This window comes from Maniola hyperantus, chromosome 14 (genome assembly GCF_902806685.2).
Source record: "Maniola hyperantus chromosome 14, iAphHyp1.2, whole genome shotgun sequence".
NCBI lineage: Eukaryota > Metazoa > Arthropoda > Insecta > Lepidoptera > Nymphalidae > Maniola > Maniola hyperantus.
Window position 1 is genome coordinate 1,888,573 of NC_048549.1, and position 12,961 is coordinate 1,901,533.

The window sequence follows — 12,961 nt, forward strand, 5'->3', positions numbered from 1 at the left end:
TACGGCCGTGGCTTGTGTAGACTACTAAGTAAACCCGCTATCACCTTACCATCGTCACTTAGCAACAGTTGAAATCGCCGTCAAGGATTAACATGTATATACCTACATCCTACACACCTATCGTCAAGTACATTACCTAGATATTTTTATATATAGGATACATTAAAGAAAATTTACAGGTCAATACAACAAAAAAAAACTATAATATGTAGTATATACATATATAATTTTTTTATTTTTTTTAAATATTACAATAAAACTTAAAGCTAGCCTTATCTAATTACTATATAAATCATGACCACGTGGAATGGTGCCAAGAATACTGGCTGCATTTCCGCGCTGGACAGCCAGGCTGATCCGTTGCGCAAAAAATGAGCCAGCCCTTCTGTCACCAGATGAGGCTATTAATCGCGGTGAAATGTCTCGTAAAAAATTTTTTGCACTAAGACACCATGGCCCCAGGGTCTCCACGGCAAACGGCACAAAAATGTAACTCTCTATAAGAGAGGCATATACTTGCGCCGCTTGCCGTTTTAATATATAATTACATTTAAATATATTATATGTATAATAACATCATGTTATTTGTTTCAGAACAGTCGGCTTTATCTAGCAATAATTTGTTTCTTAAAATAAAATAATACAAGTTTTGTTTTGTTTGTTGTTTTATTTAAACCTCCTATTATGCAGATTGCAGTCCCGTCGTGACCACGACTTATGCAACTGGGTCGAAGTTATCGATAAATCTAAATCATTATAATAATCATGGAAGGTATGTACCAGGGTCGTTACTTACATTATAATATTTCACATATTATGTATTTTCTGCAACAGCGATATAAACTCGCAGTTTTGATTTTTAAGAATTTTTTATACCTAGTGACACTCGTACCATGAAGACAAATCTTGACGTATTATTTATCAAAATCGGTTGAGCCGTTGAGTAGTTACGAGCGGACATAGGAACGGACATACTTACAGGTCAAACACATAACCCTCGTTTTGCCCTCCGTCGCAGTTGGATAAAAAAAGGTAGGTACTTCGGTTAGCTCTCTAAATCAACTTTAGTATAGTCAACGATCAGGCTCGGTTGCGTCCATGTGGATAACCAGGAGTGTCGTTCCTCCCAAAACCGCAGGCTCGCCTTGGGGTCGTCGTTACGCCAAGGCTTCGGCTGTCATCAATGATCGAAATTTGCAAATCGGTCCAGTAACCTCGAAAAAATCGATGTAGATTGTACATACATAAATTTAAAAAAAAACGGATCGAATTGAGAACCACCTCCTTTTGGGAGTCAGTTAAAAAGCAACAAGTTCATATTATATTGTCAGAAAAGTCTCAGCCATATTGATTTTAATACATACATACAGGTCAAACCGATAACCCTCCTTTCGGGCTTCGCCGCAGTTGGGTAAAAAAGGTAGGTAGGTACGTACTTCGGCTAGCTCTATAAAGCAACAACTTTAATATAGTCAACGATCAAGCTACGTTGCGTCCATGTGGATAACCAGGAGTGTCGTTCCTCCCAAAACCGGAGGCTCGCCTTGGGGTCGCCGTTGCGCCAAGGCTTGGGCTTGCCGTTGTCCGTGCTCGAGTTGTCAGGGAACTCGGCAACGCCCCCGGCCGCCACGCCCAATGTTACATGGAGCTAGAAAAATCATAACAATAATCATAGGTACCTACTATAATCTATTTTGCCAAGAAGTTTCTGGCGCACTCTGTATGCGCACTATAATATGCGGTCTATATAGGAAATATAGGAATAGGACCTTGTTACCGTAAACTAACAATAAAATGATGATACGTCCAGTGAATAACCTAACTCCAGAAGGGGCAGAAGGGTAAAAGCGCGCCGGGCAAATCGCACGCGTTTCTCCGAGGAGGTTTCTGTTGTTTATTTATTTACGTTTACGACACTCTGTAGCACTAAAGTATACCTACTTACCTTACAATATTATTAGATTAGATTTGGATAAATGAGGTATCGTGGCTTGTTTAAAGCTGAAATCTATAGAGTTACCATAGAAATCTTAATTATAAATAAGATTTCTATGACAGCTACATTATTACATATGCAGTTGAGAGATAATTTAAGCAACAAAATAATTTACTCGTACCTACGAGTACCTCCTCAGAGAGAGTCTCGCACTTGACCTGTGTTATTGAATTTTGTCTTTTTGACGTAATTAATGTATGTAATTCTACTTACCTACTTATAAATAGGTAGGTACCTAAAAAGAAAAATCCTTAAAAGTGGGATAGAAATGAGAATAATGCCACAGAGTAGGAATTCTACTCGTGTGATAATGCTTACGTAGTCGAAAGCAGACGTAGGAATGTTTTCGCAAAGGGATGGACGTCTCCAGTAGAAGTATTTATCCCCATCCACAGTAAGCTTTATTTCATCTGTAACAATATAACTTTATAGGTTACCATGATTTTGTAATATCATTGAAGTAACATGATACTAAATTACGAATAGATCAGACCAGTGGAAGATGTTCATTTCTCTTCATCAACTATAAAAGAGCTGATGATTTTCCGGGATAAAAGATAGCCTATGTCACTCTCCACGTCTTAAACTATACCCTTGCAAAAAAATCATGTCAATCCGTTGCTCCGTTGCGACGTGATTGGAGGAAAAACCAATAAACCAATAAACCAATAAACCAACAAACAAACACACCTTCGCATTTATAATATGGGTAATAATATGGGTAATGGTGATATGACCTTACCTGGCGTCCATCGGAGTACATACTCATGAAAGTCGTCACCCCAAAACTCGTGATCGAATCGAGTAGTCGACTCCGTCTGAGTGGCACCACAATTTCCAAGCCCTAACTGTGCTCTGTTGAATATCTATAGACAAAAGTGAAAATTTAACAGACGATTTAAAAATGACTCTTTACATATACCTATTAATATTGTGTGTGCTATTGATGATCGAAGAAAAGTAGTCCCTGTAAAAAGGACCCCGGACGACGAAATACGCGAGTGAAGCCGTTTTATCATACATGTATTGAACCTCTGTCAAACTAACTAATTTAGAACAGTCTCCATCGTAAGATTTTTCCCGGAGGAAGAGGTAGAAATCCTTACGGTCATATGCCTGCTGGCTGGGCATATGACATTATTATTACCAACCGATAGACGTGCTCTGGCCTCTGGTGGACATAATATTATGTCTCTTGTAGGGACTTCTACACGCTACGGCTCGATTGAAGTCATCAGTCTACCTAGCTAGTGGCGACTAGAGACGTCTTCCAACGCTGCGCTTTCCAGTGCGAGGTCGCTATTCTAAAATTTTGGGACGCCAAGATGGCTCAGTCTGTAATTAACTTGCATGCAACACACTGCAGTGTTCTACATAAAAGTGTTAGGTAGGTATATCTTGTACGATGGTACAGAACCCTTTTGTGTGCGAGTCTAATTTGCACTTGACCGATATTTTTCGAGTCCTATGTGCTTTTTTTCCGTTGGGAAATGCGTTTCTTCCGGGGTATGTGGGACTCACTGTAACACACCTGAATACCCTCTAAAACCCAGCGGACCTGTCAACGCCATGATGAGGCGGCAAAGGAACGCAGGTTTCGTACTACTATGCCGTCTCAGCGAAGAGTTCTATGTGCCTTGGCCCTGCTATTTCAACAATCAACTTCGCAACCCGTTGCGCTACATCGGCAACTCGGGTTCACCTAAGGATCTCCTCATCAGAAATTCTAATTTGATCACGTAGAGACTGATATGACTGACATGTAGTAAAATAACCTCCCCGAGTCTCTCAGATAAGCAGGAAACCACATTGCAGTTCCTTGTGCCAACCCTATAGGATTTGTTTCTCTTCTTTCTCTTTTACTCCGTCCACAATCGTCAGACTGACAATTTTTTTCAACAAAACCAATTGATTTCTCTTACTCAGGAATATTTGTATGATAAGAGACTATTTTTAAGTACCTAGTTGGGCAATTAGTTAGTTACCTACCTGATTAGATGTTTTAGTCATAGATTATGTATCATATTTGTATTATACCCCACTTGATATAGTTATTTTACTTCGAAAATTGAAAATACTAATTTTTAGTTTCGTTACCTGATACACCAGGGAGTAATCTTCGTTATTCACTCGATTTCCATCAGCTAATGAAACTTTTAAAATTTCGGGTAAAGAAAATTTACCGCCGAATTTACCACCGTATTTTTTTAACAGTGGTTCCAGGAGAATTTCTGTAAATAAAAAAAACCAGATAAAATAAAATACAACAGCAGAAAAAACTGGGACCCACACTTTGAAAATAGCTGAAACCGGTTGTAACGTAGTGGAAGGCGCCTGGGCCTCAGCGCGTCTTCACTACCTACATTAAAATAGGGTTCGAACCTATATTCGAGATTTTCCCTACTTTGTGGGGAGATTAGAAATTAAACATTGGTAACACGGACAATAACTATGCTTTATTCCCTTAATAATTAATATACATATTCTATCCTTATCTGCTACCGCACCGGCTCTGAGGGAGCCGGGGAGATTTTCCCCTGGCAGCGGGCAACACTGCCAGGTTTGATTCGCGAACTGTCAGCCGCCGTCGGCTGCTTACGCGGGACGCGGGGTGTGCGCGGAAGGCACTTACGAGGGGACGAGGGGGAGTGTCGGACGGTGATGCTACGCAAGCCTGGCTTCTGAAGCCGAGGTATGACTAGCACCCCCAGTGCCCACGAGAACTGTCTGGTATCGACCCACGATTAAGATCAGGCCGAGCGCCCCAGACAGTCACGAGTGGACTGCCTGTCCGTGGACGGGCTCAGCTATTTATAGCCGGCTGCAGGCAGGCAAGCCGGCGCGGTGACGGTGGTGTGCTAGGCACGCGCGGGGCGTACGCGCGGCGCGGGTAGCGGGGCAGTGAAGCTTCTCGAAGTTTCTCGCAGCGATGACGCGCGGCCCGTCCCGTTGGCCGCCTCGTTACGTCATCGTTGCATCCCCCGTCCACCTCTGGAGATTTTTACCTGTAAAAATCACTTGGTTATCTCTCTGTTTGTAATCCGTTTTTACCCTATCCCCGTATCCTATTGTTTCCTTTTTGGTCTGTTCTCGTTGTTCCCCCTTTCTTTCGTTATTTTTGTTACCTTACCAATTTAGTTTTCCTTTGTACTGCGGGAGGCGGACCAGGCCCCTCCAGTGGTTCCCCATGCGTTTCCGCCCTCGGCGCCTCTTTTTACGTTTTTTTTTTTTGCTTGCCTCGGCGTCCTCCACCTCGGCGACGAACGCCTGGTACTCTCCATTTTCTGTGTGGTAGTCTATCTCCAGGCAGTCGCCGCCGTCGGATGGTCCCGGCGCGGGGCTGTCTCCACCTCGCCTTTCTGTACCCCGTGGGTATAACCGGATGATTTGGGAGCCGGGTCCCTCCACCTTCACCCCTGGGTTATATCCCACTCTTTTCCCTTTCCAGGTCCCGATTACTATTTCGTTCCTCAGTATTTGCGCCATGATTCACGGCTCCGACACGAACACGGATGACCACGTATGCGTGACTGATAATTCGTTTCACTTTTCTTGTTACCTCCTTTCCTCGTGGGTAGGTCCCAAAAAAATAAAATTCTGTTTGACGCTTCTATGTGGTTCTAGAATTTTCCTTACCAGATTGTGGTTCCTTATTTTTTTTTTTTTTTTTTTTTTCTCTTGTGGGTAGGTTAAGAAAAATATTTATTTTATGTGACGTTTCTATTTACTCTGTATGCCGTCCTAGATTTTCTACTACTAGATATTAACTTTTTTTTTTTTTATGTGTATTTGCCATCGACTCATTACCCCTAGAAGTTGTATTCTTCATAATGCCATAGATCTAATACTTCTAGATTGTGTTTTTGCTTGTATGATGCCGTGGATATACTACCGATAGAAGCGGTATTATTTATGGTGCCATGGATATGTTACGACTAGATTGCGTTTTCGCATCTAATGTTGTGCCATGGATATATTACCGACCGAAGTTGCGTTATTTATTGTACCCTGGTAATTTTTTTTTTTTTTTTTTTTTTTGTTACATGTAGTACCTCTTTAAGTCTTTGACGTGTGCCGTACATATTTTGTTTCCTTCTAGTGCTTTAATTAGAAATATTACTGGTGATTTTTGCTGTACTACTTTATATGGGCCTGCGAATTTCGGGGCTAGTTTCGCGCAGAATTGTTTGCTGGCGTTTGATAACGGGAATTCCCTCTTAAGAACGAGTTCTCCTACACTCGGTTTCCAGTTTCGCCTGTTTCTGTCGTAATAATATTTTTGCTGAACGGAAGCTCGGTTTTGATTATTTTTGACTATTTCATGGATTTCTGCTAAATTTTCCCTTTCTTTTAGTGCTGGTGTTGGTAATTCGTTATCGTCATGGATATTTCTCAGTTCCCTTCCGAACAGTAAGAACGCTGGTGTGTATTTTGTTGCCTCTTGTACTGATGTATTCAGTGCGAAATTGAATTCAGTCAAGTGTTCGTCCCATTTTTTATGGTTTTTCTCTATATACGCAGCTATCATTGTCTCTAGTGTTTTGTTTACTCGTTCTGTTGGGTTGCATTGAGGTGTGTATGGTGCCGTTAGTCTCTGTTCTATGCCGTATTTCGCTAGTGTCTCTTTAAAGTGTTTGCTTGTAAATATTTTCGCGTTGTCACTCAACAGTGTTTTGATTCCGCCGTGTCTCATGAGGATGCAATCTTTTAGTGCATTTGCAACTGTTTTCGATGTTGCGGTCCGTAATGGTTTTATTTCCGACCATTTTGTGAATTTATCATGGAAGACTATTATCCACTGGAATCCTTTGGTGGATCTGGGCAGTGGTCCTATGAGGTCAGTCGTTACTACTTCCCAGGGTTCTCCTGCGTTCTTGATGTGCATTAGTCCTGGTTTTTTTTCCTGTGAGGTTTTATGTTTTTGACAGATCTGGCATTTGTTTATGTATGTGGCTACGTCTCTGAACGATCCTGGCCAGTAGTATCGTTGTGCTACCTTATTAAATGTCTTATATATTCCTAGGTGTCCTGCATTTGGCTCATCGTGATTTTGTGCTAGGACTCTGTGTTTATCTGTGTTTTTTACGCATAGCTTCCATTCTGTCGCTGGGTCTAATTTTCCCCCATATTTTGGGTTGCTTATTCTCCTGTAGAGTTTTCCTTCTTCAATCCGGTAGTCTTGGTCTGTTTCGGGATTGTTCTTTATTTTGCTGAATTTTTGTGTGTACCAGTCTCTGTCTTCGATCGTTGTTGCACAAACTGGGTTCCTTGACAGTTCGTCGGCTATTACGTTTTGTTTCCCCGGTCTGTACACTATATCAAAGTTATACTGTTGTAGCTCCAATGCCCATCTTGCTAACCTGCCTGATGGATTTTTCAGGGTGTTTAACCACCTAAGAGCTTGGTGATCTGTTATCACCGTGAAGTGGTATCCTTCTAGGAACGGTCTCATTTTCCTTATTCCCCATATAACTGCGAGGCATTCCTTTTCTGTAGTTGTATATCTGGTTTCCGGTGGTTGTAATGTTCGGCTCGCGTACATTACTATCTTATGTTCTCCTTCGTTTTCTTGCATAAGTACTGCTCCCAGGCCTGTGTCGCTCGCGTCTGTCTGTAGTATGAATGGTTTGGAGAAGTCTGCTCGTGTCAGTATTGGGTCTTCCATTAATAAGGTTTTTATTCTCTCGAATTGTTTTTGCTGTTCTTCTCCCCAGTCGAACTTTGTGTCTTTCTTTAATAATTTTACCAACGGTGCTGTCACCTCTGCATATTTCGGTATGAACTTCCTATACCATGAAGTCATTCCGATGAATCGTCTGACGTCTTTGGTGTTACTAGGGGCTTTTAGTTCCTTAATTGCCTGGATTTTTCCCTCGTTCATTTTTAGTCCTTCTTTTGTAACTATGTGACCCAGATATTCTACTTGGTGTTTGCAGAACTCGCATTTTTCTTTATTAATTCTTAGGCCTGCTTCTCGAATTCTTCGGAATATTTCCTTTACATGTAATATGTGCTCTTCGAACGTCTTACTACATACTATTATGTCGTCTAAGTACACATATGCGTTTGGTTCTAGTTCTGGGCCTATTACCCTGTCTAGTAGTCTTTGAAATGTTGCGCCGCTCGAGTGTAGTCCAAAAGGCATTACTTTGAATTGGAATAGTCCTTTTCCCGGGACTGTGAATGCTGTGAGTGGTTTGCTCGCGTCGTCTAGTTTGACGTTCCAATACCCGTTCTTTAGGTCGAATTTGGAGAAGTATTTTCCCTTGTTCAATTTCTCAAGTGTATTATCTATCTGGGGTAGTGGGTACGCGTCTTTTTCCGTGATTTCGTTCAGTTTTCTGAAGTCTATACAAAATCGATATTCGCCGTTGTCTTTCTTTGCCATGACTATCGGTGAACTGTATGGACTGTCTGATCTTTCTATGATTCCTTCTGCTAACATTTTGTTCACGTGTTCGTTTATTTTCTCTTGCATTTTCGGATTTCTCGGATAGTATTTTTGTTTAATGGGTTCTTTGTGTTTTAATTTTATTTTATGTTTTATCCAGTTGTTTCCTTTTGGGCTTTTATCGGCCTTTTTAAATTCTTCTTGTAATACGTTTTGTAGTTCTTTGTATTGTTTTGTTGTTAGGTTCGTCTCTGTGTCGACCTTGGTTTCTGTTTTTTCTATGTTTGTTTGTTCGCATGTTGTCTCGGTCCAGTTTATTGCGAGTCCTAGTCTGGATAGGAGGTCCATGCCTATGATCATTACCGTCGTCGATGGTAGGTAGATTACTTGGTGTGTTATGGGCCGTCCTTTTATGTCTATTTCCACGTTTAGAGCTGCTTTTGTTTCTATTTTTGATCCGTCTGCCAATTTGATTGTGTTTGTTTTATTTATTGTTCCTTTTACCCTGTCTTTGATGGTGTCCATTATTTCTTTGTTGATGTATGAGTTGGTTGAGCCCGTGTCTATCAATGCTCTGAAAGGTTTTCCGTATATTTTCACGTCTATGAATATTCTATTGTCCTTCTTGTCTTTGGTTTTTGTTGTGTAATTTTCTGTTTTTCCTTTTTCTTTTGCATTGCAACAATCTCGGGTCAGTTTTCCTAGCAGTCCACATCGGGTGCAGAAGATCACTTGCTTCGCTTGGCATTCTCGCCTTGTGTGGTTTCTTCTTCCGCACTTGTAGCAGCATGTCTCTGGATCGTAGTTAGCATGGATTTTTTTTCCTTCTGTCTTGTGTTCCTCCGGTCCTTGGTATTTCGTATAATTGTTGGTATTTCCTGCTCGATTTTCTCTTCTTGTGTATCCGGATCTTCTATATGTGTCCCTGTATCGGTCTACATTTATTCTCTCGTAATCCCCTGTCAGTTGTATTAGTTCCGCCATTGTATTGAAGTCCTTCCTCTTTATGTAGTATTGGTAGTTTGGTTTCATGTTGTCATAAATCCTTTCTAACTGTTCGGTTGGAGTTAATTTCCCGTACCTCCGTATCAGTGTTTGTATCTCGGTTAGGTAGTTTACGAATTTTTCTTGCATTCGTTGTCTTCTGTTGATGATTGTTTCTAATAGATTCCTTTCATAATTACTTGGGTAATAGTAAAGTTTGAAGGCGTTTGTGAAGTCGTCCCAGTTTTCCCAATGTTGTTTATTATTTCGGTACCACTGTGATGCTTTTCCGTGAAGACATCTCGGTATTACTTGTACTATTTTGTTTTTATTGACCCCTAGGGTCTCGGCCAGTTCTTCCACTCTTTCTAGGAATTCTACGGCGTCCCCTGTCGTGTCAAATTGTATTTTCCATCGAGATATTGCTTTGTCGAATTCTTTTATTTCGCTTTCGCTCGACATGTTACTCTCTTGAGATGTTTCGTCCTCGGTCTTGATTATCTGTGACAACTGTTTGCGTAGTTCCTCTACTGTACTTGTGGTTGGGACTTCGATATTCCTGGTTTCTAATTCTTCGGTCAGTTCTTGTTTGTTAAGTTTGTATATCCAAGCTGTGGGCATGTGTTTGTTCTTGTTCGTTTGTTAGTAATTACTATCTACTTTATTTATACTATCTTGGGTTTTATTGTATTTTCTTACTCGGCTTACTAAGTACTATATCTTGTTAGAAAAAAATCTTCTTCCTAGCTATCTGTTTAACTTATTTCTACTATTTTAGAGTTTATTCTACTGTCTACGTTTCTTCTATGTTTCCAATTCGCGGACTGTATTATTTATTTTTATTTATTAGCGCCTACGCGCGGCTAACGGTTTGCCTTTGGGGCGCTCCCGGTCCCTAATTCTTCCCCTCTGAATTTTCGAGCGCTTTTGTTTATCTCGACGGGATGTCTATCCTTTTTCTTTAAGAATAGGTATCCTGTGTGCGGGTTTCAATTTCCTATTCGCGTGGTTACTTTATTTTTAATACTCCCGGTCCGATATATACCCTTATGACCAACCCTGAACAACCGGTGAAGCTAGTCGTCCCCTTCGGGGCGGCTAGTGTCTCCAGTGTCTGCGAGTTCCCACTCAGTATCGGCACCCCGATTACGATCAGGCCGAGCTTCCTGAGTGGTCACTAGCTGACTTTGTTGACAGGGTTTTTTCCAGCGTCCACAGGTACCACCTGGTGTCGACCCTCGATTTCGATCAGGCCGAGCTCCCCAGATAGTCGCGAGTGGACCACTTGGAGGGTTTATATCCGTTTCTAAGTAGTGCCACGAAAAATCTACGGTATTTAAGCGTGCTATGCTTTCTAGATGGTTCGCCCTATACCGGTGACACCACTGCGTACGTTCAGTGCGTGCCTATTTATTTTATGCGGGTTACGGACGTGGCGCGATCTAGCTTTCCGCGTCGCGAAACCCCAAACGGATGGGTTTTTTCGTTGGGCGCCAAATGTAACGTAGTGGAAGGCGCCTGGGCCTCAGCGCGTCTTCACTACCTACATTAAAATAGGGTTCGAACCTATATTCGAGATTTTCCCTACTTTGTGGGGAGATTAGAAATTAAACATTGGTAACACGGACAATAACTATGCTTTATTCCCTTAATAATTAATATACATATTCTATCCTTATCTGCTACCGCACCGGCTCTGAGGGAGCCGGGGAGATTTTCCCCTGGCAGCGGGCAACACTGCCAGGTTTGATTCGCGAACTGTCAGCCGCCGTCGGCTGCTTACGCGGGACGCGGGGTGTGCGCGGAAGGCACTTACGAGGGGACGAGGGGGAGTGTCGGACGGTGATGCTACGCAAGCCTGGCTTCTGAAGCCGAGGTATGACTAGCACCCCCAGTGCCCACGAGAACTGTCTGGTATCGACCCACGATTAAGATCAGGCCGAGCGCCCCAGACAGTCACGAGTGGACTGCCTGTCCGTGGACGGGCTCAGCTATTTATAGCCGGCTGCAGGCAGGCAAGCCGGCGCGGTGACGGTGTTGTGCTAGGCACGCGCGGGGCGTACGCGCGGCGCGGGTAGCGGGGCAGTGAAGCTTCTCGAAGTTTCTCGCAGCGATGACGCGCGGCCCGTCCCGTTGGCCGCCTCGTTACGTCATCGTTGCACGGTATAAGTAACTGGCGCAAGTATAGTCCGCGACAGGTTGCGATGGCAATCAGGGTACGAGGAGGGGGGCCCCCCGCACACCCGTACGTCACCCGCGCTCGCCCAGCGCGAGGGCTGTGCAGGTGTGCGGGGCGTTCCCTCACCGATCGCCATCTCGAGCTGTAGCGTACTATAGGTACCTGGGTATGCCTCTCTTATCGAGAATTACATTTTTGTTCCGTTTGCCGTGGAGACCCTGGGACCATAGAGTCTTAGTGCTGAAAAAAATTTCACCACGAATAATGTCTTCATCTGGTGACAGAAGGGTTGCCTCATTTTTTGCGGAAAGGAGCAACCCGGCTGTCCAGCTCGGAAAAGTATAGCCAGTACTTTTGCCACTAAGATTTGATACGCAATCATGATAATCATAATATTATGATACGGACTACAGAGTAAACTGAAAGGCGTCTACAATGATACCTATATATATATATATATATCTGTACAATGCCAGTGTTTGAAACAATTGTTGAATCTTATTTAATAACGCACCTGGGTAAAGCCAATCTCCTTTTGGTACCTTGGCCCTTACATACACGATCCCATATTTAAAGGAAAAGAGATAGCTGGTCAAACGCCCGCTCACAATCGGCGGAAGAATATCTTGTCCAGAAGCTTCTTTTGAGCACATTTTTCTGGTACAACTTGAAAAAATTAAGTATACATAAAAATAACAATATTAAAGAAAAAGCGACTTCAAATGCCAAGAGATCGCCCACCTCTGAAACAGGCACCAGGTGGTCAGTACAGAGTTTGCAGTGTATGAAGATTTTTGCAGGTCTCGGCCGGCGAGTCCCACATACCTTCCATCCAGTTGGCTGGCTAGTTGGGGTGCGTAAACGCTTTTCCCCCAACCCAGCGATAAAAAAGGCCCAGTGTGCCTGGGTGCTACTGGTCCCTTTTTGATGCGTCCGAGGGGAAGAGCAGTATTCGGGCCGGTGCACCCCGGTAACATAGCTAATAATCTCCCTTCGGGGATATTGTTGGCTACGGCTAATGACCTGGCGGGAGGTTTCTCCGCCTCTCTTATTTTCCGGGATAAAAAGTAGCCTATGTCACTCTCCAAGTCTTTAACTATACCCATGCCAAAAATCCCGTTGCTCCGTTGCGACGTGATTGAAGGACAACCCAACAAACAAACACACTTTCGCATTTATAATACGGGTACTTGATTTAGATTAAAACAGGCATACTAACCCATCACTTAGATCTAGATGCCCAGATAAAATGGACTCCTCTCCTCTTAGTAAGTTCTCCTGTAGTTTGGGAACAATGTGCAAAGTCCCGTTTTCCACGAACACGTTTGGATCTGAGGTTAGCCTTTGATACGATACAAATGGGTGATCCTGCAATAAGTATAATAAAGGTGTAAGGTAACACGTATTTTTT

General features: G+C 42.7%; 1 protein-coding gene across 8 annotated transcripts in view; it reads right to left on the reverse strand.

The window, feature by feature from the left end:
* Positions 1–242: 242 nt before the first annotated feature.
* Positions 243–12,961, reverse strand: part of LOC117988494 (beta-1,3-glucan-binding protein-like) — a 33,983-nt gene continuing 21,264 nt past the window's right edge. For 6 of the 8 annotated variants that reach the window (XM_069502961.1, XM_069502959.1, XM_069502960.1 and 3 more), the window contains 5 exons: positions 12,065–12,216; positions 4,094–4,227; positions 2,739–2,862; positions 2,315–2,406; positions 245–1,648 (listed from right to left, as the gene is read on the reverse strand). In XM_069502961.1, coding sequence (XP_069359062.1) covers positions 1,448–1,648; positions 2,315–2,406; positions 2,739–2,862; positions 4,094–4,227; positions 12,065–12,216 — 703 coding nt within the window. In that variant the 3' untranslated portion in view covers positions 245–1,447. Of the gene's footprint in view, positions 1,649–2,314; positions 2,407–2,738; positions 2,863–4,093; positions 4,228–12,064; positions 12,217–12,769; positions 12,919–12,961 lie in introns of all 8 variants that reach the window. The other 2 variants (XM_069502963.1, XM_034975646.2) reach the window with 2 other exon arrangements.